This window comes from Heloderma suspectum, chromosome 5 (assembly GCF_057233095.1).
Source record: "Heloderma suspectum isolate Gila_16-S chromosome 5, 16-S_ref, whole genome shotgun sequence".
Taxonomy (NCBI): Eukaryota; Metazoa; Chordata; class Lepidosauria; order Squamata; family Helodermatidae; genus Heloderma; species Heloderma suspectum.
Genome location: NC_139462.1, coordinates 64,676,754 through 64,702,680, shown reverse-complemented (window position 1 = coordinate 64,702,680; position 25,927 = coordinate 64,676,754). Strand labels below are relative to the sequence as shown.

General features: G+C 41.6%; 1 protein-coding gene across 5 annotated transcripts in view; it reads left to right on the top strand.

Annotated features, from left to right (window-relative positions):
* LRBA (LPS responsive beige-like anchor protein) overlaps positions 1 to 25,927 on the top strand; it is a 518,402-nt gene that overhangs the window by 362,494 nt on the left and 129,981 nt on the right. For all 5 annotated transcript variants that reach the window (XM_084856247.1, XM_084856246.1, XM_084856243.1 and 2 more), the window contains exons 42-44: positions 5,267 to 5,369; positions 6,376 to 6,491; positions 7,258 to 7,370. In XM_084856247.1, the coding sequence (XP_084712373.1) occupies positions 5,267 to 5,369; positions 6,376 to 6,491; positions 7,258 to 7,370 (332 nt within the window). The remainder of the gene's footprint in view (positions 1 to 5,266; positions 5,370 to 6,375; positions 6,492 to 7,257; positions 7,371 to 25,927) is intronic.

The window sequence follows — 25,927 nt, the reverse complement described above, 5'->3', positions numbered from 1 at the left end:
CAATTTATTCATTTTTTACTGGAGGGCGATTGTATTTTAAAATGTGATTCGTTATTTACATATAAACATCCAATTCTTGAGTGCATCTCCCTGCCCCCACATATAAACAGCCCTCTGATGCGTTGTGTGGGGCGCGAGCGTGGGGGAGAAGGGGAGAGCTGATATTGTAGAGGGAGGCAATTCGTTTTCTACATCCCTTCTGTTGCTAGTTCATGTGTTCTAATCTCAAATTGCAATGATTGTCCCAGCAGCATATCATGAATACCAACTAAGGGTGCTTTCAGATGGAGGAGTCCTGGCACTACCAGTCAAAAGGCACTGTGCCGCTATTCCATCATTTCCTGTTTAACAGATTTTTTTTGATAAGAAAAAAAGATGGAAAAAAAGCAGGAAAACATGGGAGGTTCACAAACTGAAGATGTCGTCATCTTCCCCCCTTGTAAAATTCTGTGAATGAAGACGGGCAATTGTGTAATAAAAGCCTTGTATGTAAGCACCCTATGAAAAGTTTGGAAGTGCAAAGAAGGATGTGTAGTTTCGGCTATTACACCCTCTGCCTGTCAAAGTCCTCAAACGTTGTAGGCTTGGAGAATCCCTCAGCTCATGCGTGGTGTGGGGATTGTAGGTATAGGGGACAGCAGTTGCTGCAGTCCTTAGCACACCTACTAACCTGACCCAGCAAGTGACAGCATCTCCTGCATCCCTCTGTGAGGCAGTTCAGAAAAGGGAGTGGCAATGTGAAGAACAAGGTGAAGGCATTTAAGAAGGAAGGAAAGGAAAGTGGAAAGGTGATTATTCTTTCTCCGTTTGTTCCTCCACCCGTTGGCCTGGTTCTCACATAATGCTAACACACTTTATGGATTGTTGAATTCTGGGTTTTTGTGATGTGTGAATGCAACCATGCTAACAAACCACACTAACAAACAATTCAGAAAGAGAATGCATGGTTGGTTGGGTTGTGAAGTCTGGGTTGTTTAAACCATGGGTTGTTATTATGTGGAAACCCAGAACTCTGGGTTGTTCATTGGTGAGTTTGCCAGGCTACAAGGTGGTGGGCAAGAGTGGCAAAAAAATCCCAGGCCCTCTGCATGCCAGTACAAATGCCACAAAGCCATTTGGGATACAGGGAGGGAATGGGTGAAGTAGGATGGAAACCAACAATCCAGGGATTGTGGGTTATGTGTGAACCAGGCCATCATGAGTGAGTCTGCACAGCTTAACTGATCAAGCTAATGCATGGTGTGGGAATTTTAGGCATAGAGAACAGCCATTGCTGCAGTCATTAGCACACCTACAAACCTGACATGTCAAGTGGTTATGTGCGAACCAGGCCATCATGAATGAGCCTGCACAGCTTTCCTGATAAACCACAACAGTTCAAGCCTGTTTCGATGTTGTATTTGCACTGCCAAAAACACTTGAAGGAGAGGCCAGAAAGTGGACCACAGATATTGCACATCTTTGTAACATGGCCTGTCACAGGTCTAAAATATCTGTCAAGCTTCTGGGATCTTCTCTTCTTTTGGCTGGTTATCTCTTTGTGAGTTTTTCTCCTTCTCTCATATACTAGAAGCTGGGGTTATCCCATTAAGCTGAATGGTGGGATATTAAGGACAGATAAAAAGAAGTACCTCTTCACACAGCACACAGTTAAACTATGGAATTTGCTACCACAATATGTAGTGATGGCCACCAATTTGAATGGCTCTTAAGGGAATTAGAGAAATCCATGGAGGATAAGGCTATCAGTAGCTCCTAGTCATGATGGCTATATATTACTCCTAGTATAACAGGCAGTATGCCTCTCTGTATACCAGTTGCTGCAGAAAATGAGCAGGAGGTGCTGTTGCACTCATTTATTTTATTTTTATTTATTTATTTATTTATTTATTTCTATACCGCCCAATAGCCAAAGCTCTCTGGGCGGTTCACAAAAACTAAAACCAAACAACACACAATAAAACAATTTAAAATATATAGAACATTAAAACCACAATATAACAATACAACCACAATAAAACCTAGCAGCAGTACAGGAGTTTAAAATACAGATTTAAAACAGCAAAGATAAAAATTTAGAAAGCTAAAATGCCTGGGAAAATAAAAAGGTCTTCACCTGGCGCCGAAAGGAGTACAATGTAGGCGCCAGGCGAACCTCACTAGGGAGCTCATTCCAGAGCCGGGGTGCCACAACAGAAAAAGCCCTCCTCCTAGTAGCCACCCGCCTCACTTCCTTTGGCAGGGGCTCACGGAGAAGGGCCGCTGATGATGATCTTAAGGTCCGGGCAGGCACATATGGGAGGAGTGCCTGTCTCCCCTCTTGCTTCATTGCCCTCAGCTTAGGTGTATACCAAGGAGCTGGCCGGGCTCTGCTCAGAGGGAGAGGGCACTTGGGTGCGATCGTGTCAACCGCCCGAGTCATCTCTGCATTCCACAGAGCGACCTGGGCTTCGACAGGAGCACCAGCCATACCAGCAGGAAAATCCCCCAGAGCCCTCTGGAATCCATCGGAATCCATTAATCTCCGCGGGCGGACCATTTTAATAGGTCCCCCACCCTTGCAGAGGGGAAAGGCCGCCAGAAGTCTAAACCTCAGCAGGAAGTGATCTGACCATGACAAAGGGACAGATGTTAATTCCTCTACTTTCAGATCACCATCCTCCTGCCCAGTCGAGAAAACCAGATCAAGCGTGTGTCCTTTTATATGCGTTGGGCCGATGACATGTTGGGACAGCCCCATGGTTGTCATGGCGGCCATGAAGTCCTGATCCGCCCCGGATACAGCAGCCTCGGCATGGAAGTTGAGATCCCCCAGGACCATCATCCTGGGGGTCCTCAACACCAAGTCCGAGACCACCTCCGTCAGCTCAGGCAGGGAGTACGATGGGCAGCGGGGTGGGCGGTACACCAACAGAATCCCTAATCTGTCCCGGGTACCCAACACAAGGTACAGACACTCAAGATCTGCACTCGAATGAGTAGGAAGCCTGGAGAGGGAGATTGAATTCCTATAGACCACGGCAACCCCCCCTCCCCGACCCTCAAGTCGGTGTTGGTGCTGCACTGAGTACCCAGGAGGGCACAGCTGGGAGAGAGTGACCCCTCCCAGTTCCCCCACCCAGGTCTCAGTAATACATGCCAGGTCAGCCCCCTCATCCACAATCAAATCATGGATGAGGGAGGTCTTATTTTGGGCCGACCTGGCATTCAGCAGCAGCACCACCAGACCCGAGGGCAGACTGGTAAGGCTGCCAGGAACCATCAGGTTGGGGGAAGAACCAGAAGAGGGGACAGCTGTAAGGTGTCTAGCCCCTCTTCTCCTCAGCTGGCCTGTTAATCCCCCAACGCCATACCTCCCCCTGCCCTTGACCACAGTTATGGTGGCACCTCCCCCACCCCCTGAGTTGTCCAATAGTCCTCCCAGGCACATATTAAAATATTAAGATATAAAATATACAACAGTTTAAAAGAATATAAAAGAGATAAAAGAGAACAGCAGCTAAGAAGGAGCAGATAGTCCACGTTTGCCCCTTTCCCTGGTCTTTAAAGCTGCTGCCCTCTGCTGCTGCTGCTATTTGCTGCTGGTGTTGTGGCTGCTGGTGTCTCTGGAGAGGCAGGTGGGTAGATCTTGCGACTCCAAGTGCGCACTTAGCGTCGCACTTGGCGCGACGCCGAGGCGCTGCCTCTGGCAGCCCCGCCTTAAGTACCTGTGGGCAGGGGCAGGGGCAGGGGCAGGGGCAGGGGCAGGGGCAGGGGCAGGGGCAGGGGCAGGCGCAGGCGCAGGCGCAGGCGCAGGCGCAGGCGCAGGCTCAGGCTCAGGCTCAGGCTCAGGCTCAGGCTCAGGCTCAGGCTCAGGCTCAGGCTCAGGCTCAGGCTCAGGCTCAGGCTCAGGCTCAGGCTCAGGCTCAGGCTCAGGCTCAGGCTCAGGCTCAGGCTCAGGCTCAGGCTCAGGCTCAGGCTCAGGCTCAGGCTCAGGCTCAGGCAGTGCAGCTGCTGGCTGGTCCTCCTTCCCCAGGCTCCTTCCCGAGCAGCTTCTGGCAGCCCCGCCTTAAGTACCTGTGGGCGGGGGCAGAAGCAGGCTCAGGATCCACCTGGTGCAGCTGCTGGCTGGTCCTCCTTCCCCAGGCTCCTTCCCTCATGTCCTACTTATGAGCTTCCCACAGCTGGTTGGACACTGTATGGACAGAACACTGTATGCTGGACTAGATAGGCCCTTGGTCTGATTCAGCATGGCTCTTATTATATTCTTTTGTGAGTAAGGAATTTAAACACAAGCCCTGAGCTTCTGCTTGTATAGAATACATTTCTTACCTCCCTTTACAGTCAGATAATTGGGTGTCAATTCATTTTGTTTGTTTGCCACATTCTTACATAGATCATTACTTTCAACCCATTTATGATAGATTGTTTGCTTTCCCCAAGAAGATACATTACCTAATTTGCCTTAGGATGCAAACTCCAGACTTGTTTTGACGGAATCCTGCTTCAGTTTCCTCAAAATGTGAGCTGAAAAGTAAAGTTCTTGGATAGACTGTGTCCACTGACTTGCGAGGAAAATGGCAATCCCTAACTCAGTCATGCAAATGCAAATCACATATCTCTCTTCGCTGTACAGAAGGAAGCAGGCGAAGAATCTCCTTTGACCAGTTGCTCCTTCTGCTGGACTGAGTAGCAGGTTGTAGAAAAAGAGGAAGATTCCTTTTTGCATCCTAAATAAAAACAATAATATCCAGCATAGCAGAAGAGTAGGAAACACGTGACTCTTTAATTTCTACTGAGAAACGTAGACCATGGTGCTTTTTGCCGTGGTTTTGTTGATAAGGAAAAAATAGCTTAATCAGAAAATCAAGGAAGTAACCTGATAAATGCATACTAATAGTTTGCTTAAAATTCCCCACTTTGTTGTTGTTGTTTTTGCCTTGTCAGCATAGCTAGAAATAGTTCAGGAAAGTGAAGAAGTCTTAGTGTGATAGAACCTAAATTCTTGCAGAAATCTTATAGAAGCCTGTTTTTCAAAATAAACAGTATAAAAGCACAGGAATGCCCATACTTATATAAGCCAGTCCATTGGTTGGTAAAGCCTGCTCTACTGATGTAGCTCATGTAAAATCATTTAATGGAAGTGAACTTGGTGATTTTTGCAATACAATGACAGTGGTTTAAAGATGTATGCACTGCATTTCCAGAGTTCACTCTTTTGTTTATTAGGCCAAGAATCCAAGTAAATTATTAACAGTAAATAATGTCTCAATTTTGCCCCCCACAGTTGCTGTCATGTTCAACTTCCCAGATCCTGCAACAGTTAAAAAAGTGGTTAATTGTCTACCTCGTGTTGGAATTGGTACTAGTTTTGGACTTCCCCAAACCAGGTATGATTCCTCTGGTTCTTAGGAAACAATATCAGTTGATTACACAAAATTGTGGGTTTGTAAAGTAAATAACCATAATCAGTAAAACAGAGTGGAAATGGAAATAAGAAGAGAATGGTTTCCACTGCCTTCTTTCAATAACACTGTTACTTTATTTGCTGTCTTCAGACTTCCCCATGCAGACACAATTGCCTTCTACCGTATACGTGCAGTCCACTAAGAAAAACAAGTGACACTTAATGTTTGATGACCAAGTAGGAATGATGCAGAGTTATTAGTAGAATACATGATAATTATAAGATGTGTACAACTAGAACAGAATAAGCAGTCACCAAATAAAACCAGGACACACACTTGTTATTCCAAATGGGGTGTGGGTGGAAGGGAGTGATGGGAAGAGAAGGAGAGGGTGCAGCAAAGAGAGACACTGTGATTATATGTCCAAATGTATCAAGGCCACAAATACAATTTCCCACTTATGAGCAGAAATTGAGCCTGCTCTAGGAAGAAAAGAAAGAGCGGACAGGACATTGTTTTCTGGAATCAGGTAATGATTGACATTGATGATGCCTTATTTCATACATGCAGACTGGATACAGATATTTTCCATGTGAACCTTTTCCATATATAGAATCAAGTGGAGAAATCACAGTGTTAAATAGGCTATACGCTGATATACCTGCCAACAACTAGCAGCCATTTCCATGATCACAGTGGCACTACTTCAAGCCACTCTGATAGCAAAAATGGCTGCTAGTTGTTTTGTGCTGTTTCTACATCTCCACTCCCATAATTTCTTTCTGTATCATCTCATGAAAAATTAACTGGCCAGTTTGTGGGCTTGACTTCTTTATACTGCAACATTTGAGAATTACATTTGCTTAACTATAAATAGAAGTGTCACTGGAGACAAACAGTGCAGCACTTTAAATCTGTGACAGAGTTAAAAGAGGAGTTAGGATGACTTCACAATATCTTACTCAACATACTGATTTTTATCTTTCAGGCGCATTTCTATGGCCAGTCCACGTCAGATTTTTAAAGCATCAAATATGACCCAGAGATGGCAGCACAGAGAAATTTCAAACTTTGAATATCTCATGTTTCTAAATACTATAGCAGGTAATAATGGAAATGCTTCATAAAAGATAATATAAACAAATGATTCATTTTGGCAATAGTAATTCCTGGAAATTTTTAACAAGAATGTGGGTGTTCTCTCTTTGGCTGAATGTCTGTGTTTCGTTGTCTGTTCATTGATGGAATTAGATTTTTCTTACCAGAATTTCATTCTACCACCAATCCACATTAGCGTTAATCTGCATTAATGTTAATGACATTAGTGCTAATATGCACCTGCAAATTAGCGTGAATTCCCCTCCCCCCAGTGAAAAACCAGTCCGCAAGTCCGCAGGATTCGCATCACTTCGAAAAATCTGGTCCACTGTGGAATCTGTAGGTCGGATTCAGAGAAATCTGAACTCATTTGAATTCTTTGAGGATTTCTCTCGATATCCTTAGTTTGTTATTTATCTTTAAATGGTGATCAAAATTAACAGGATGGTGTTACTATTTACATACAATTGATCTACATGGTAAGCAGCTTAGAAAATGTTACAGTCCCCACGTGTCACCTGCTGCTCTATGGTAACAGCCTTTTGTGTGTCTGCAAAATGTAAATTGTCCCTCAAAAGAGTCCGTTATTTCATTCTTGAAAGCATTCTGTTTACAGCAGCCTAGAAAGCTAGGAAAATGAGAGAACTGAGATTTGTCTATATGTCGCATTATCATAATGGATCAAAATATCAATAATATTCATATTTTGAGGGTCAAGAGTTTCCTTAATTCTACTACCTCTGAAAGAAGTATTGTTGTTCTTGCTCACCAGGACGTACGTACAATGACTTAAACCAATACCCGGTATTTCCTTGGGTAATCACTAACTATGAATCAGAAGAGTTGGACCTTACACTTCCAAGTAACTTCAGAGATTTGTCAAAGGTATTCTTTTTTCCATGTGCTATTTGCTTTATATTGTATCAAATGTACGCTAAGACTATATGGTGGGTCTTATTATTCTGTACTTGTGTTTTTCATTACTCAGTAGCGTATGGACTGTCAGTTTGACAATTTAGAGTGGTAAAGTGGTGGGGATAAACTGCTAGAACTGCTGCTAAAGTAAGTATTTTTAGACAGTCAAATTCTGTAGCCCAGCAATGTTGATTTGAATTCAAGAAATGTGTGCGACTGCAGAATGGGTATAGTTAGGCTTTAACCATTTTAGTTTTTCCTGAAGACCCAGTCTACACAATGGGAAGACAGGACAAATACTTTAAACTGCAAAAGAAGCCTCTTATCCCAGTCCTTCTAATTTTCTTCTGACACAACACAATAGCAATATAGGTAAGGCAATCTGAAGTCTGTGCTCTATTCTACTGTACTTGATACTCCAAATACATAAAACTCCCAAAGCTGTTAAAGCACCCAAACCTTCACCATCAGTAGAAATTAGAACTTGTGTGGTGAGGGTATAGGACCATTTAATTCTTAGACAAATTAAGTTCCAAGCCGCAGGACTTAAGTAGAACGTGGACTTGCCAGAAACTTTGAACTTCTTTTCAAAACCGTGATTTAGGCCTAGAATATATTAAATAAGAATAAGGGTACCTTTGAACTTATACAGAGTGTCTTTTCTTTATAACCAAGTAATCACAACCAGCACCCATATGCCTGGGTTAGAAGAAATGGCTTCTAGTTCAGATAATGCCCACATTAACTCATCTGACATTTCATACTAGTTTTAGTTTGTATGTATTGGTCTACAGCAGCCTTCCCCTACCTAGTGCCCTCAAGTCGTTTTGGTCTTCAACGCCCATCACCCCCAGCCAGCACAAGCCTTAGGTCTGATCCAGCAGAACTGTTCTTCTTATGAGATGTAGGAAAGTGAATACCCTAAGGAGAATGGAGATTTGAATCATCCATCCTCTAGCTTCAAAAGCTGTTTCAAAAGCTACTTCCAACACATTAGAGCTACTGGCTGGGAAGGGTTGCCTCAGTGCCATAGCTGGTAACTGAACTGGCATGTTACTTTGTTGAAGACAAGTATCAGGATTTCTTACAAGATGGTCCCAAACTATAGGTTACCCATAGGCTATTGGAGGCCTGTGGACCAGCTTCTTGGGTGTTTGCCTACACTACTTGTGTACTTCTGGGAGATTCAGTAAAACGTCCCAGCCCATCCCCTCATAATTAGCATCAAGGGAGATAAGAAATTGTCAAGAGTTCATAGGGCTGTATGTACAGCTGCTTTCTCCTATCCAGAAAAGCCTGCATACTGGGCTGGATTTTGTGAACTTAGTTGTAAGCACATTGATAGCAGTAATTGAGTAATGGAGGTGGAAAAAATAACTTGGCCTGCAAACAGTCATATTCCTGATGCTGTTGTACGTAGTTAATGGCACTGTGATCTGTGCTCCATATTATTAGAAAGAGTTTTTAAACTTTTTATAGGCTCTATTTTCCCTTTCCTGCCATAATTGAACTTATTAATTCATTTATACCTAACACTATAACCAACATTTCCTTCTTCAGTCATGATGGCTAGCAATGCAGTCGTGTTTTGTTTTTAAGGGCAAACTGAATTCCATAAGATTGTGGCAGATCCTCCCAGAAGGCAAAATAAGATCAAGATTTTAAACCTCATTGAGTATTAAAAATGCTTTAAGACCCATAATAATGATCACATTATTGAGAGAATCCCCCCTTTTGACACCTGGAAAATAAAGTCCAAAGGATCTACTGGGCCACAGTGCTTACCATTTATGCTGTAATGAAGCATGCAGTTTTTAAGAAATCCAGAAGAATGGCTTTGTGCTTATTTTAGCCTTTCCTGCCATAATTGAACTCAATATCTTAGCAACATATCTCCCTGAGTGTTGATTTATTGCTACTGCTGTTCTCCAGGCACTGTTGGTGTATGGAAGTGAATGTTTGTGTCTCTGCAATCTGCACCTCACCTTATGATCCATTCCCCCTGCATTTAATTGCAGCTGATCAAACAGCACTTCTTCTATCTGCTGCATTTCAAGTGCTGTTCCTGATTAATGCTATCTTTTTGTCCTACTCCATTTTTGAGAGTCTGGTTACTGTACAGAATATTCCAGCTGTATCCATAACTTTTTGTTCATTCTTCTAGGTTCACATTTATTATTTGATTCAGCTTTATATTAAATAAAGGCTGTAATCCTAAACACACTCTTTAAGTCTCACTATTGCAAATATTGCAAACAAATAGTGCCATTCTGGGGAAAAGTTAAAAAATCTAAATCTAAATTTCACTGGGCAGTATCCAAGGGGGGGTGCTGTATTCCCACTAATTGTGTTGCACCATTGGGACCCACTGCTTATGCAATGGGGAGTTAGTGCTTTGTAAATCAACCCTGAAAATGAATGGAAACTCTCGTTCTGGATCAGGACAGGTTAGTGGAGCTCTCTTATGTGAGCTTCACTGACCTGCCCCGTTCCAGAAATGAGTATTTCTGCTCATTTTGGGTTGCTTTAACAAGCACTAGCTGCCCATACTGGTAGCAGTGGGGTCCGCTGGCATGTGGGCAGCATAGGATATTGCCCACTGTTTCATTTATTAAGCAATCTTGAAGATGTTTTACTTTACTAAAACTTTACTGTGCCAAGCGTTATCTGCTTTTTGCACAGAATATGTAATCTGCTATCATGCTTCTGTGCGGAATCCTGAAGCCTTGACTTTCAGATGACATGAAAGTCCGAAGAAAGAGTATGTGCTAAATTACCTTTAATGGAACTTTGTAGTGGAATTATTTTTAAGTCAACCTTAAGTAATTATTTTTACTTTTTTTAAGTCAACCTTGTTTAGGGGTATACTTTAATATTTGTCTGGCATAATTTAAATCACAGAATGATTTGTTCCTATGAACCCCACAGTTGTGTACAACTTTTGCGTGCCTTGTTTAATAGCATCCCTGCATGCCAGTAGAAGATGCTTCCAACACCCTGCACAAGTTTTAGAAACAGCATCCACTGCATCACAGAGGGAGAAAAGGATGTAATACACCGTAATGCTCGTGCACCTCTCAGCACATTTCTCTGGAGTCAGCAAGTTAACCACTGATATGTGCTAAAACCTTACAATTGCATTTCTGTGTGCTTTCTTTTTTAAATGTTAGGCCACTCCCCCTTTCTGATTTAACTTGAGGCTTTTTAAACCATTAGTAAAACAAGGTTGAACCAAAAGACTTGAAATGGATTTGAACCAAAAGACCTAAAATGGATTTTGCTTAGTATTACTGTCAGTCTGATGAATACTCCAGACAAACACTAGCAGAGTATCACCAATGAGCTATTCTGCTCTGGATGGAGTGTTTATCCCTTAACTGAATAAGTGTGACATATTTTATTTATAAACTGTGTATATTTTATTCATGTAATGTACATTGTTTCCCATTGTCTTGCTCATGCCCTGTCTCCTTCAGCCATCCAATCATTTTCCACCTTTATTTCAGGCATTACCTTTGATATATTCCTACATTGTGATATATTGGAGCAACTGAATGTTAAAAATAACTATGTGGAAAATACTTATGATATTTATTTATTTATTTATTTATTTATTTATTTCTATACCGCCCAGTAGCTGAATCTGTGGAAACCTAGATTTCCTGTTGAGTTTTGTTGCTTTCCTTTTTATGGCTATTGGAAGAAGATTATTAAGAATACCCTTAAATCCTGAGCTACCTTCACTTTGAATGCATATGTACATCATAATAGGTTTTTGTCAACCACCCCCCTATTTTGTAATATTTTTCATAAAATGTTCTTGGTAGTAGGATATCTGTAGTTGTCATAGTATAGAGGGTGCCATGTAGAGAATGACTTCTCTTTCTGTGCTACACAACAATAAAATCTCTCGTGAGAGAATTTTAATTGGCTTGAAACTTTAATTAGCAGATTCAGAAGCCATCCTCTTTTCATTACTAGCCTTGTGTTTGCAGTATATTACGTATACAATGTACTAAAGGGCATGGATGTGAGTTAGATTAGCCTTCCCTAACCTGGTGCCTTCCAGATGTGTTGTGGTAGTGAATTCCATAGTTTAACTATGTGCTGTGCGAGGAAGTACTTCCTTCACACAGTGTATAGTTAAAACTATGGAATTCGTTACCACAAGACGTAGTGATGCCCACCAATCTGGAGGGCACCAGGTTGGAGAAGACTTCGTTAAAGCTTGGAGTACCTTTCAGCTCTGAGATTACAGGGATGGTATGAATGTAATGTTTCTCATCTCTTAACCATGACCAAGAGAGAGAGAGGGAGCAGGCCACAGTCTGACACACTTCCTCTTCCATAGGAGTTTCTCCCTCCCCTTCCTTATCAGCATTAACCATGGAGCAGCATCAAATCTGTATTGATTCTAACACTAACCATAGTTAGTGTTATGCTGGGGATGATGTAATGCTATGTCATGTTTAATGCTGACAAGGGAAGGATGTGGGAAAAGGAGCTCATGAATTTGTGGGCTATGGTTAAGGCATCAGGAATGTTACACCTACACTGGCTCCATGTGACATTTAAATCCAGTTTCCAAGAATGTATTTGGTCAGATTACCTTACCTGGCTTCTGCATTTCAGGGCTATAGGCAGTACTGAGTGCAGTTAAAAACAAACAACATATATTTTCAAAGTGTGTATGTGTATGTATGTATGTATGTGTGTGTACACACACACACACACTAGTGTTCAGCCAATGTGGCTTCTTATGAAGCATTAACTTATTCAAAGTTTTTTCAATATTACTATACTTTCTAGAATACAGTATCTGTTTGCTGGCCTTTGTGTATGTAAGCTGAGTATGAAATCTTTTTTGTATTATATATGAACTTGAACTCAGTAGGGTAAAACGTATGCAATTCTTTTTATGTGTTCTGGCTCATCCTGTGCTTGCTCATCATATATTATACAGTTAGATCCCACTATATTATTCACCATTAGAATTGCTTAGATAAATATTTCAGGCTCCAAATCAGGTTCTTTTTTTTTTTAATTTGCTGACTGCAAAGTAGATTATTAGATGCAGACTTCAAACAGAGTTTAAGCTTCAAGTTTTAACAAGGGTTTAGTAACTGATTGATCTAAACTTAGGCTGCAGTCCATTTAACATAGAAGTAAGCCTTACTGGCTACATTGCTAGTAAACACACACAGGATTGCACTGCAGATTGGACAACCAGCTCTTGCTTAGGCATTGTAAGAAACTGACCGAAGCCTAAACTCATGTATGAAAAGTAGATTACATGTTTAGGTCCAGAAATGTGCATCGAATTATTTGAATGCAGTTTTTCCCATGAAATATCATTTACATTTGGAGAATCTGTGTAATAGCAACCCTACATGAGCAATTTGCCATCTTGTTAGGCAGACTACTAATGCCCTTACCCTCTCTGTCCCCTCTCTGTCTTGCTTTGACTGCAGAAGTAACCAAAACTGCACTGTGATGTCATTAAGCAAGTTTATGAAGCTTGGAGGCTAGTTATGAGCCTAGAGGCATAAAATGGACATTTTTTAACTTGGGGATTTTTAAGAGTAACACCAAATGATCTTAGAAGTCTAGGGCTGGGATCCTCTACACTTACTTGAGAGTAAAACCCAGTGAACATAGTGGGAGGGACTTACTTCTGCGCAAGTATGGATAGGTTGTACTGACAAATGCTCTGGTAGTTAATCTAGAATTCTAAAAAAATGGTTGGGAATACCAAGTTCGACTAAGATGCTTTTGACTGCAGTGCGGTCTAAGCTGTATGAGCTAGATGTAAACCCACTGAACAGTGGGATTTACTTCAGAGTAAACACATACAATTGCATTGCACATCACCTTTCAACTTACATGACCACTTAGTGGGATATTTGAACATTAGAAGGGGAGTAAATCCCCTTCCCATTTTTCAGTACATTTATTGTCACCCAGGCTTCCCAACCTGGTTGTCAGGAATGAATCTGAGCATGTAGAGATAGTTAGCAGCTAAGATTCAGAATGGGAATAGCCAGAACTGGGGGAGGCTCCCTCCCTAGCAAGTTCAGATATGGCAAGGTGTTCTTCTCAAGACCTTGGCTCACAGATGGCTCAGCCTGAAGCCCCCCCCCCTTTGCTCCTCCATGAGAACCCACGTTTCAGGGGAGAAGGAGAGTGAGGGGTGTGACTTGAGGGATGCTAGGGTCCATGGCAGAGCGAAGATAGGCTGCGTAGGCAGGAGCAACTGTAAGAGAAGGGCATCCCCCCTAAGCTAGTCTGGCTGGGAAGTTCTTGTACAAACTGCCAGCAACTTCTCTAACTTCCATTTTGGCTCCTCTATTGGTATTCGTAATTGTGTGGAGTAGCTGTTCCTTTGTAGCCCAAGAGTCTTCTAGAATTTGCATTTGTAAGGAACCTGGTCGTTAACTAATAACAGCCTGAAGCCTGGTATCCTGGAGTGTGTTGATTGCAAAACAGGAGGACTAGGGAACATGACACTGGTGCCCTCTAGATGTGTTGGATTACAACTCCCAGCATGCCCCAGCCAGCACATAGTCCAACACATCTGGGAGGGAACAGGTTGGGGAAGACTGTTTTTGCCTGAGGAATAATGGTTCTGTTTTGCATAGATGACTGTACAGAAGCAGAGGAGGTGACACAGTCTTTCCAGATCAAGTAAACCAAAGCAGCCAGTCAGTCCAAAAAGGTTGGAGAATGTGACGTTTGCAAGCAGCCTTTACAGCCCTGATCTCATGTATATGTACTCAGAAGCAAGTCTTACAGACTTTAGTGAGATTCACTGCCATATAAGCATGCAGAGGATTGCAGAGGGACATGAATGGTTCACTCCATGGCAAGTTCTGCATAACATCAACCTATATGGAATTTCCTTGTTAGGAAGAGTAACAGGGAAGAGTAAAGAAAGTACCACACAGAATCTTAGCTACTTCAAGAGAGCTTTATGGGGATGGAGGGATATCTTGCATAATGTGTCCTTTCTATTTTATGAAGGCAAGAGAACAATCAATCAATCAATTACATTTCTGTCCCACCCAATAGCTAAAGCTCTCTGTTGCTTTTGGAGATTGTGTTACACTGTGCAGTGACCTGATAACACTCCGTGGAGGCTAGGCCCCTTTAAGAGCCAGGAAAGGCTCAGTGTTGGGATGGCTACTGGAAAGCTGCTGCTGTGGGGATTCTAAAGCAAAGCAAAAAGTACAGACCTTCAGAGGGATCCTTTCCTTCTGGGTTTCCAGACAGCTGAGACATGAGAGTGGGAAGGGAAAGTTTCTTTGTGACCAAGGCAGCACATGTGAGCATGAGAGAAAAGGGAGAGGAAATGTGGAGTGGGGAGAGGAAGGAAAATCCATTTCAGTCGGGCATCAGGCCTGGGCATGGGACAGAAATGGCCTTGGTTGCCTTGGTGGATGATAGGAGGAGGGCTCTGGATAGGGCTGAATGTTCCTTCCTTGTTCTCTTCGACCTCTCAGCGGCTTTTGATACCATTGACCACGGTATCCTCCTGGACTGCCTGGAGAGGTTGGGCATTGAAGACATCATATTGTGGTGGTTCCAGTCCTTCCTCTCTGGAAGGTACCAGAGGGTAGCACTGGGAGAGGAGGTTTCGGATGCATGGCCACTCACTTGTGGGGTGCCACAGGGTTCCATCCTCTACCCGATGCTATTTAACATCTATGTGAAGCCGCTGGGGGCTATCATCAAGAGGTTTGGGGTGCGGTGTCATCAATATGCAGATGACACACACCTCTACCTCTCGCTCAAATCTTCCCCAGGGTTGGCCATAGAATTCCTGTCCAAATGTCTGGAGACGGTGAGTGGCTGGATGGGAAGAAACAAGCTGAAGCTGAACCCTAACAAGACCGAGGTACTTTTGGTGGGAGACAAGAGAAAGCTGGGGGATGTTGACCTGGTGTTGAATGGGGTATGGCTACCCTTGAAAGTAGCTGTCCATGGAGGCTCAGGTGTCAGCTGTGAGCTGGATAGCGCTGTACCAACTCCATCTGATATGGCGGCTGCGCCCCTACCTTCCTGACCATCTGCTCCCATCGGTAGTACATGCCCTGGTCTCCTCTCATTTAGACTACTGTAATGCGCTCTACGTGGGGTTAACCTTGAAGACGGTTCGGAAGCTGCAGCTGGTACAGAACGCGGTGGCTCACCTGATTAAAGGCAGCTGCCAGTGAGATCACATCACTCCAGTGCTGAAGGAGCTGCACTGGTTACCACTTGTTTTCTGGGCCACATTCAAGGTGTTGGTACATACAGCATTACACCTTTAAAACCCTATATGGTTCTGGCCCAGCCTATCTTAAGGAGCGCCTCCAGCAATACCAGACAGGCCGCTTAACAAGATCAGCCTCAGATGGCCTTCTCTCTGTCTCATCAGCCAGGACAGCTAGACTGGTGGGGACAAGGGAGAGGGCCTTTTCTGTGGTGGCCCTCACTCCGGTGAACTCCCTCCCTAGGGAACTCCGCCATGCCCCCTCTTTAATGAGTTTCCACTGCGCATTAAAAATGTGGTTGTTCAGGCAGGCATTTGCGGTGGGTTAGGGTATTTTTAGAAATGTGATGTTTTTACTGTAGAATTTTATTGTTTTAAACTGTTCTTTTATACACTCTGTACATCGCCCAGAGTGGCTGGGTGACCAGCCAGATGGGCGATTAAGAAATTTAATAAATAAATAAATAAATATCTAGCGGCTCCTGTCCCTTTGCCCAACCCAGCCCAGGTATGATGTGTGATGGCCTTGGTATTTCAATGGCTGCAGCTAGTGTTTGCTTTTGCTGCTGCCTCAGGGAAACAGCTGATCAGTGGCGCTTAGCTTCCCACCCCTACAGAAGATGCCACAGCCACACTTGGGGCATGGTGCAAAAGATTGGTGCCATGGATTCCTTGGGCTCATGGCTAGCAACAATCTTTACTGCTTCACTTCCTAAATCTTAAGCTATACCAGGTGGCCAGTGGCTACATCTGTTGCCTGCCTTGAAGGGTTTTTTCCCTAGCACCTTCTTCACCTCTCTACACAAGATTGGGAAGTCAAGGTACTGCTTTGTACCTGCAACTTGCCACTGAGCCCCTCCAATTGGGAAATAAGAGGTCTCCTTGGAAGCATCAGAGAAGATGATGTGAAGATCTCTGGATGGTCTTTGCATTTCCCAGTTGGAGGAACACTTGCCAGATTTTTCAGCTGTGGAGACCAGATTCTCCCTGACCAAGTTAGTTAGTGGAGAGCAGATGGTGATGACATGGCTGCGTGCATGTATACGCCATTTTCAAGCAATTTAGCCATATTGTGCAGAATATGGCTGGGCAATAAAATTAAGCACTCCACTATGATATGTAGAATTGTTGTTACATTTCTATTTGTTTAAATCAAAAAGGACTTGTTTTGCTTCAATATGTTTTAAGTGGATCCAGTGTTCTAAAAGTGAAAGAAGTCACTGTTGTCATACTAGTTTGTGTAAAATATTGCTTAGCTAGTGCATATTTGGCTATTGCATATTCAAAAATCTCCTCAACCAAGACTACTTAAATAAAATTATTTTTTTAATGCAGATATAAAACTCTATGGCTTTGGTATATTTCTGAGCTATTAAATCAATTCAGGAGTATGACGTGATAACAGTAATAGCATTACACCATGTCTTCAATGTACACAACAAAATACCCATGGGTTTGATAAAAATGCTTATCACAGTCCATTGGTTATACTTGTCAGTTAGATAAAGCAGCAGCTGCAAAATAGTTGTCTGAGCCATGAACAAGGCATACGATCCCTTAAACGATCCAACCAAAGGCTATTTACTGAGTTTCTTTGCCACAATGATAATATAAAAAATAAACTGCTGTAAAGATCTTCTTTGCATTTTAGATAAATACTATCTTGCTCTGTAAGAATAATCAGAGAGATTAGGTTTATGTCTCGCATGTACACATAGAATCATACCTTCATAGGTATTATCTGAAAGCCCCTGTTAATTTGTGATTGTAAACAATATGTATTGTATTAAAATAATATACTGAGGCTATGTGAAGACGATTTGAGTATTTGTTCAGTTTCTTTCATTAGTGGCAAATAAATGTTCAGTTGATAGAAAAATGTGTGTTGCCTGGCAGAGAGGGAATGGTGAGGGGAAAAGAGTTTGCCTTCTATGAAATAGGTTTCGGTTAGCACAGAAAATGTGGGTCCAAAGGAATTGTTTAGTTGTTGGGGCTCAGAATCCAGCTCTGTCTTTTGGGCAGGTTACTTGTCCTTGGTGACTAGACATGCCTCCCATGTCAGCCATTTTGTGGTGGTGCCTAGGACAGTTTCTTAAATTGCCAGCTGCATCTACAGGCCTAGAATGGTTGCCTATCGCTGTTTTAGAATATAGGCAAAAAATGCTGTGGTAATTTAGGAATACAGTTTTATTGAATAACAATAACAATAAACTGAAAAAGTTGAAAACTGAAAAAAAAAACCTTGTTCTGTACTCACTAATCCTCAGGGCACACACACATTTCCTCAATTCTCTATGTGTATATTAAAGATGTTAATTGGATTCAGACGAAGTCCAAACCTTGAGCAGAAGTGGGCCACTTCATTCCAGTTCTGTTGGTTCCCAAGGTGAAGTGGGCTTCCCTCCAGAGCAAACAGACCTGAGGCTGCTCTAGAATGAAGCTTCATCAGCACCTTGTGTTTTGGGGGCACACCAGACTTTTTCTCCAAATAGCATCTTTTGCTTTTATTCTCTAAACGCTGTAGGGAGAGGGACTGTCAGTGGAGTGACTGACAGGTCCACCTTCTAATCTTAGGGCATGTTTTACAAGGGGCTCCAATCACTGTGTTTTGGGGGAAGGCAAGGATGGGACTGTGAGATGACCATTCTTCCAACACCACCAGGCTTCACTATGAAAAAAAGCTTCACACTGTTTTCCAGTAATCATAACTCCTTAGCCTCTGCATCTCTCCTTCTTAAACTTTGCAGATTTCTTGCCTGGGGACACTTTTAGGAAGTGTACCATTTTCATACAAATTGTCCTCCCAAAAAACACAGCAGGGGAGTGAAGGGTATGCAAATCAATTTCCCACCTCCACCCCCAAATGGGAGAGTTCCCCAATGGTCCACAAGAAGAGCAGTGGTCCACAAGGAACATAGAGAGATAAGCTTGTCCTCTCGAAAATGTTAAGGCTGCTCTAGCACAGTCCCCCTTGCCAGGCTTGATCCCCACAAAAGGGCAACTATCCCTACAATTTCCATGCAATTCTGCCCAAGAATAAAATAAAATATATTGACAGCTCCCTTAAAAAAATCAACTATAATGCATAGCATAAGGACTCCTGCATCTTTTCTTTTCTTTTTTTACAGTGAGCAGGCATAATCTCCTCCTGAGGGGCTGCTATGCCTGCAATCCAATCCTGATGAAGGAAAAAAAAGTTATAGCCATTTTTGGATTTCTCATGATAGTCAGTGGGAAGCACAAAGCATCAGATTTCCAAACCTCAGCTTGGGTTCGGTACCAAGTCAAAGCGGACCAACTTCGAATTTGTCTGAATAGAAGTTGGCCATTTTCTGAAGCACCAAATCAGGGTCCGAATCAAAGCATGCACATCCCTACTAGGCAGGTATCATATAATGGCAAGATTCCCTACAATTAATCTCTCTCTGCTAGATACCTGTCTCTAAAATGTCCCCTGAAAATCCGTCTTAGTTATTCTCTCAGATGGTGCAGAGTAATATTTCTGATACCTTATCCATCAGGGATTGGGAGCAGGTTATGAGATGATACACTCCCCCAGTCCCTTCTTTCTGGTTTGAATTCTCCTTGCCCTTCTTTTACATCAGAACTGACTGTATATACTTGCCCATCAATTTCATTTTGACCCCTGTACGCATGCTAAATTAACCATTTTGTGTAATCCAGATTTAAGTATAGTGGGACAATCTTTCCTTTGGAAAAAAATGGACTGATTGTGGGATATACCTATATCTATCTATAGGATAAACTTCTATGAGTAGATGGAGATGTTCTGCCCTATTCAGAGTTACAACACAAATATAAACTACAACTACAGCCCTCTGGTAATTTCTTTACCACATATTGACAAGGCTTCAATTTGGCTATATAAACAATTACTAGACATGACGAAGTTCGATACGTGGGTCATCAGAGAAGAATGGAACAGGGAACTGGAACATCCCATACATGAAAGACAATGGAAGGTTACCCTTGCCTCAGTGTGTGCCATTTGTCTTGACTTGAAGTTAAAAGTTATGCAACAGAAATTGCTTTTCCGTACCTATTGGGGATTGGGTCATCTTTTTTATGAAAAACATGTCCACAACTGCCAAGTATTGGTGTTGTTGTATGGATTTTGCATCACTCTCCCATATGATGTGGGCATGTCCTAGGGTGGCTCCTTTTGGGATGGAGATATTTCTGTGCATTAATTTTGTATCAGAAAAATTGCAAAATTTGCCAATGTTTGTGTGCTTTTGAATTATATTCTTATGCTCTGGGATCTTTCCAATGGGTCAACAAAAGTGGACTTTGAGAGCGCTCATGGTAGCAAAAAGATCTATACCTCAAAACTGTCCACACCATCAATTCTTCATTGGACAGAGGAACTTACTGCCCTTTCTGTACTTGAACATGCAGCTTACTACAGACAGCAATCTCTAGACACATATTGGGATATTTGGTCATCGTACCAAATGGTGATGATACCCAAGCATATGTATGTTTGAGTATCAAAAAATAAAAAAAAGAATTGGCCTTGGCCATTCTTAATGTTAATCAGAGTTGTCTTATTAACTAGGATTTGAAACCAGTGATGAGGTTGCTTTCAAATATCTAATTAATATTGTATCCTGGCAGATATTAACAATGATCCGATCTGTGTTGATGTAGGCCTTAATTATGGACAAGGCTGGCAGAGAGAATTTGTGCTGGACAGTTAAGGGGTTGGGAGGGATGAATACAAACCTGCTCCAAAGTCTTTAATGCAGGATAAGGATTCAGCCAAGTTACATCTGTACTGGCTCTCTGAACAGTTTGATCCATTGGCCAAGCATGGAAGCATGTCCTGTGTTGCTGTGACTTGAATTAGTCTCCCTTCAGTAGCCTTGGTATACTTGTTCTTCCTTTAACATATTTGGGAAAGTAATCTTCTTCCTTTGCTCCTCCTCCTCCTCCTCTCTTCCCCACCCCCACCCCAGTGTAATCTTTTACAATTCCTTCAGCTTTTTAAAAATAGCTGTACTGCTCCAAATCTTGTCCAGCTTCTTGGTATTTATCTAAAAATGAGGTGAGCAAAACACAAAGCAGTACTCTTGCTGAGTTCTAATCAGTGCTAATTAGAATGTGACTATTATTCTGGGTTTCTGTCTGACATTTTATACTTCTGTTACTATAAGCCAAAGTGGACATTGCCATACACGCACACACACTCCTGACTTGTATTCTACTGTAACAAGCAAAGTGATTAATAGATTAGTAATTGATTCATAGATTTTAAAATCTTAGATGTCATGCATGCTGCAATGGTAACTATTTCACAAAATGAGTAGTTATGGGACAGTTTGTGTGGAAACTCTGGGCAGGATTCAGTGAGGCCATTTGCCTCCACTGGTTCTGTTGCGCTCATGGGACCCGCCACTTGAACATCAGGGCTTTGGTGCTTCTAAAAATAACTCCAGAAATTAGCAGAAACACTCATTTCTGGATAGAGACACGTCAGTGGAGCTCTCTTCTGCAAGTTCCACTGACCTACTCCATTCCAGAAATTAGCATTCTCACTCAGGTTATTTTTAGAAGCACCAAAGCCTGGTTGCACAAGCACTGGGTCCAGTGAGCGCATGGGCAAAATAGGATACTACCCACTGTGTTTCATGTTCAGTACTAGACCTCTAAGATGTATGCCTGACAGAGCAAGTCTAATGTGGGATTGAATGTAGGGTCTCTTAAACTGCATACCCTCCACTAATCATGCTACTGTCCCTGATGGCACTGTTCACTGGCATGATATGAAGACTCGGATGTATGTGGGTGAGCAAGGAGAGAAGGTGCCACATATGCATTAGAATATGTATCCATACTTTTCAAAAACTTCTCTGCTCATTTATGCTCTATATCTTTCATTTGCTTCATCCTTTGTTTTAGGAAACCCACAGCTTCATTATAATTCCTTTGCGTTTACTGCAGCATGTGAGGAGAAGGGTTGTGGCCTTTTCAGCTGTGGCACCAACATTAAGGAAAGCCATCCCCAGGGAAGCCTGCCTGGTTCCCTCTTTCAGTTTGTACCTATCAGTTTAAATCATGGCTGTTTAGGGAAGACTTTTGGCAGGCAGCTGATAGGACTGTGTGTTCCCTTTTACTATTGACTCCTTGATATGGGTGGGTTTGTGCTGCTGCTTCCTTTTAATTTAGTTGAAGTTTGATTATGATATTATTTGGTGGTTAGCTGTTTGGGATATATTTTTAAAGAAATATACACATTATGTTAAGAGGAGATCTATTGGCACCAGAAAAGTGAGTGCACTTTATAGTCTGAAGGTTTTGAATAGATTATTGAGATGACTTTCTAGGGTTTGCCTTGCTAACACCTGCAAAATTACACCAGTAACATGTTTGCCTTCTGCTTGGATTTCTCAGTTAAAACTCTTGAGCTCTAATAGCAGTATCTAACAATATAATTGCATCTCTCTTACTGCTGCATCCACTGCTGCAATAAGTAAGATCTATTGTATTAATGTAGGTCAAAGGACTGTTTTAAGTTGCTCATTTTCCTGTGAATGCCATTCTCTTGTGTGGGCCAGCGTACAGCTCTTGGCATTCCGTTTCCACAAACACATTTATGGCTGATGCATCACAATTGGGAATTTTCTAGCTTTGGCACCCGTATGAGAATAATGCCACTTCAAAGCCAATTAAGTAAAACAGCCATTCTCTGCTCATTTCAAAATGTGATAGTAAAAACAAAATGAACATTTCATATAGGAGTCTAAGAAGAGGATTTTAAGGGTTTTTCCCCCTGAAAGGTTGATCACTAGTTAACTGTTCACAAGGCCTCATCGCGGTTGTCAGGAAAATATGGGTCAGCATGGTAGAATGTATTAGCCCAATACATTGTCTCCATTTTATTATGAAGCTGCTGAGGGAGCAGTGATGTACAGCACTGTCATTTACAGATCTATTGTTACAAGGGTTCCACAGTCTTCTGCGTACTGCCATTAATTTATAGCAGTAAACAATATGTAGCCTTCCGACTGCAGCAAAGCAGAATCTTTTAATGAGGTGGATGTTATTACCACAATAAATCAGTGCATTTGTGTAATGTATAATTCAATGTGTATATTCCCACTATAACTTCTCTGAGTAAGCTGATAGTGTATCATTGTCAGTGCACAAGCCCCATAGTTCTTTATTTCTAAGCCTTCCCCCATTTGGTTACCTCTTCTTTAAAAAAAAAAAAAAATGCTTGCAAATACATGTGGCATGACTTGGTAGTTGTCCTATTGCCAGGTTTCAGAAACCAAGTGTAACAAAAAAGAAGAGTTAAAAATCAATATTGTGCATTCTGGCTGTATGGATCTCCACATGATACCGTTTATTTCTTTTTTCAAAAGAGAATTAAATCAATTCTAATTGGTTTTAGCTTTATATTCAGTGAATGTAATTCTATAAGTATTGATCTGTCGTGGTTTTATTTGGAGAATAATAAAAACAGGAGCAGTGAAAAGCATATCTTTGAAAAGCTTCAATGCCATACAAATACAGCATAGTTCATATTGTTACTGAAATATAATTTATTTATGAATGATCGTAATGTCTCTCTTTTTAAAGCAAAAGCAAGCATGGGCAAATGTTGCCACAAAGCAAAAAAACAATGTAGATTCCAGAATGGTTCTTGGAAACATACAGTAGTTAATACTAGAGTAAACCTAATTTCTTCCTTGAAATATGTTTACTATCTCAGATAAAATCCCTTTATGTAGCAACCACTTTTTAAAAAAGGGTTATTGTTCAAATTTGAAAACTGCCAGAGTTTATATCAAATAGTCCATAATGGAATATATGAGACAGGAAAGAAATATGACAACAAAGGTAAAATTAAGTACAGTCGAATTGATAAATAAAAAAATTAATTCTATTGTGATGGCCTAACAATTTGTTGTCCATTGTCACCTTTGTAAGTTATAAATACTTCTGGTTTTCTGAAACTCAATATTGCTAATCTCTGATGAATCAATTTCTCAATGAAAAATATACCCCAAAGTTTGAGTAACTGTTGGTTTCAGGCTGATGCCACTTGCTAGTCAGTACAGCTGTGGCAGCCATCCACAGATAGGTAATCAAATTTCCTCTGATTTATTCCTATAATGAATTCTTTTTCTAAAAGTGGGTTATTTAAAAATGTATTTTTTTATTATAGCGCCTCTGCCTTTATCTTTTTGGAGGACTTGCAATATGGCATTATAATTATAAAATTATAATTTTATGGAACATGTGTTCTAGTTGGGTAGCTTTCATAGTATGCTTTTAAATATAGCATTGTACTGTTAAATTCTCACACATACAGACTTACCAATACTTCTTAATGAAGCACCATCATTGGACCTAAATCAGCTTGAATCCATCTGGCTCGGTTTGCCTGTATAAAAAGGAACGGCCACCATCATCAAGCAATGTTACTTTCCCTCAATTCTATTTGTTACTTTTTCTAAAGTCATCAATTTCCCCAAAGCCAATTCAGCTTGTGTGTCTCAGTTCACATAATCTATATTATAATAACTGGTATGTTGAGATCTGCACTGGCTGTTTGTTTCTAGGCACAGGTTAAAGTGCTGGTTTTGATTTTTAAAGCTCTAAGTGTTTCGGCTCCAAGATATTTTGAACAATGCCTCCTATAGGAGGAAGCTCCCTGAATTCTTTGGGCCATCAGATGGGGACCTGCTCCAAGTGCTTTCATTGTGTGAGATTAGGTTGGCTGTCCAAAGGGGCAGGACATTTAATAGTGGCACCCTCATTATGGAACTTCCTCTCTCTAGAGATTTGGCAGGACTTAATGTAATTTTTGGGGCCGCGGAGGCTTAGTGGTTAAGATGCTAAACTGCAGACTGGAAGGTCGGCAGGACAGCAGTTCGAGACCCGAGTGCTGCGTGACGGAGTGAGCTCCCGTCTTCAGTCCCAGCTTCTGCCAACCTAGCAGTTCGAAAGCAAAAAATTGCAAGTAGATAAATAGGTACCGCTTCGGAGGGAAAGGTAACAGCGTTCCGTGCACCTCGGTGTTCAGTCATGCTGGCCACATGACCACGGAAGCGTCTTCAGACAGCGCTGGCTCTTCGGCTTAGAAATGGAGATGACCCTAGAGTCAGACACGACTGGTTGGGGACACCTTTACCTTTACGTTTTAATGTAATTTTTAGGAGGTCTATTTAATGGTTTGGTGAGCATTGGGGGTGGGGGTGATACAATTTTTTTTCTGACTTAATGTTTATTATAATCTGCTGCTCTGATGGTTTATTGTTTTTTGTCTAACTGATTTCAACTGTATCCACTGTTTTTTATTTTAAGAATGTTAACTGCCATGATATTTGAAATGCAAGGGATATAAAATAAACAAAGGCATACAAGACAAATTGGGCAAAGTTTGCTGAAGTATCTTTTGATGTCATGTAATCTGTTGAATTAGTTTATATAATCATTATATATATTAACCCCAAAACGTGATTGATTGAAATCATCTCAGCAGTCTTTTCTTATGATAATAATAGATAATGCATCAAATACTAAAATACCAAACCTGTTAGTTTAAATTAAAAACTCAAAAATCCTGAGTAATGAATCCCCTTCCATGATGACCAGAGGATGAACACAGAAAATAATTTACCAGCTGGGATATTTTACTAGGTTGGGGATGTAACTACTTAGTAAAACTGTTATTGTCTGCATTGTCCTTCAAAGTGAGAAGACTGCTACTTTCTGGTTTGCCAGATTTCTCATCATGAGCAGAAGTGTGGTAATATAGGAACATAAGAAGCTGCCTTATATTGAGTCAGATGACTGGTCCATCTAGCCTAGTATTGTTGGCACTGTCTGGCAGCATCTTTCCAGGGTCTCTGACAGGGGTCTTTCCCAGCCCTGTCTGGTGATGCTGGCTGTTGAACACAGGACCTTTTGTGTGCAAAGCATGTGCTCTTCCACTGAGTACAGCCTCTTGCAAAATCCTCTGCACCTCTTGATAGATTGATTGCCAAATGCCTGCATGAACACTGTGTTACTACTACTTAGTAAATGATTTTCTGCATTCACCTAAGTAACGTATATTGATGGGAACAAGAGTGAATTGTTGTGCTGAGAAATACTCTATGAAATTAATAACATCCAATTGTGTTAACTAAATATTTAATAAAAGTTTGGAAGACATGAATTTCATCCCCCCGCCCCCCGCTCGCCCCAAAACCTTGTTGGGTAGGGTTGTTCATATGTCAGTAAACCTCTCATACCATTTTGT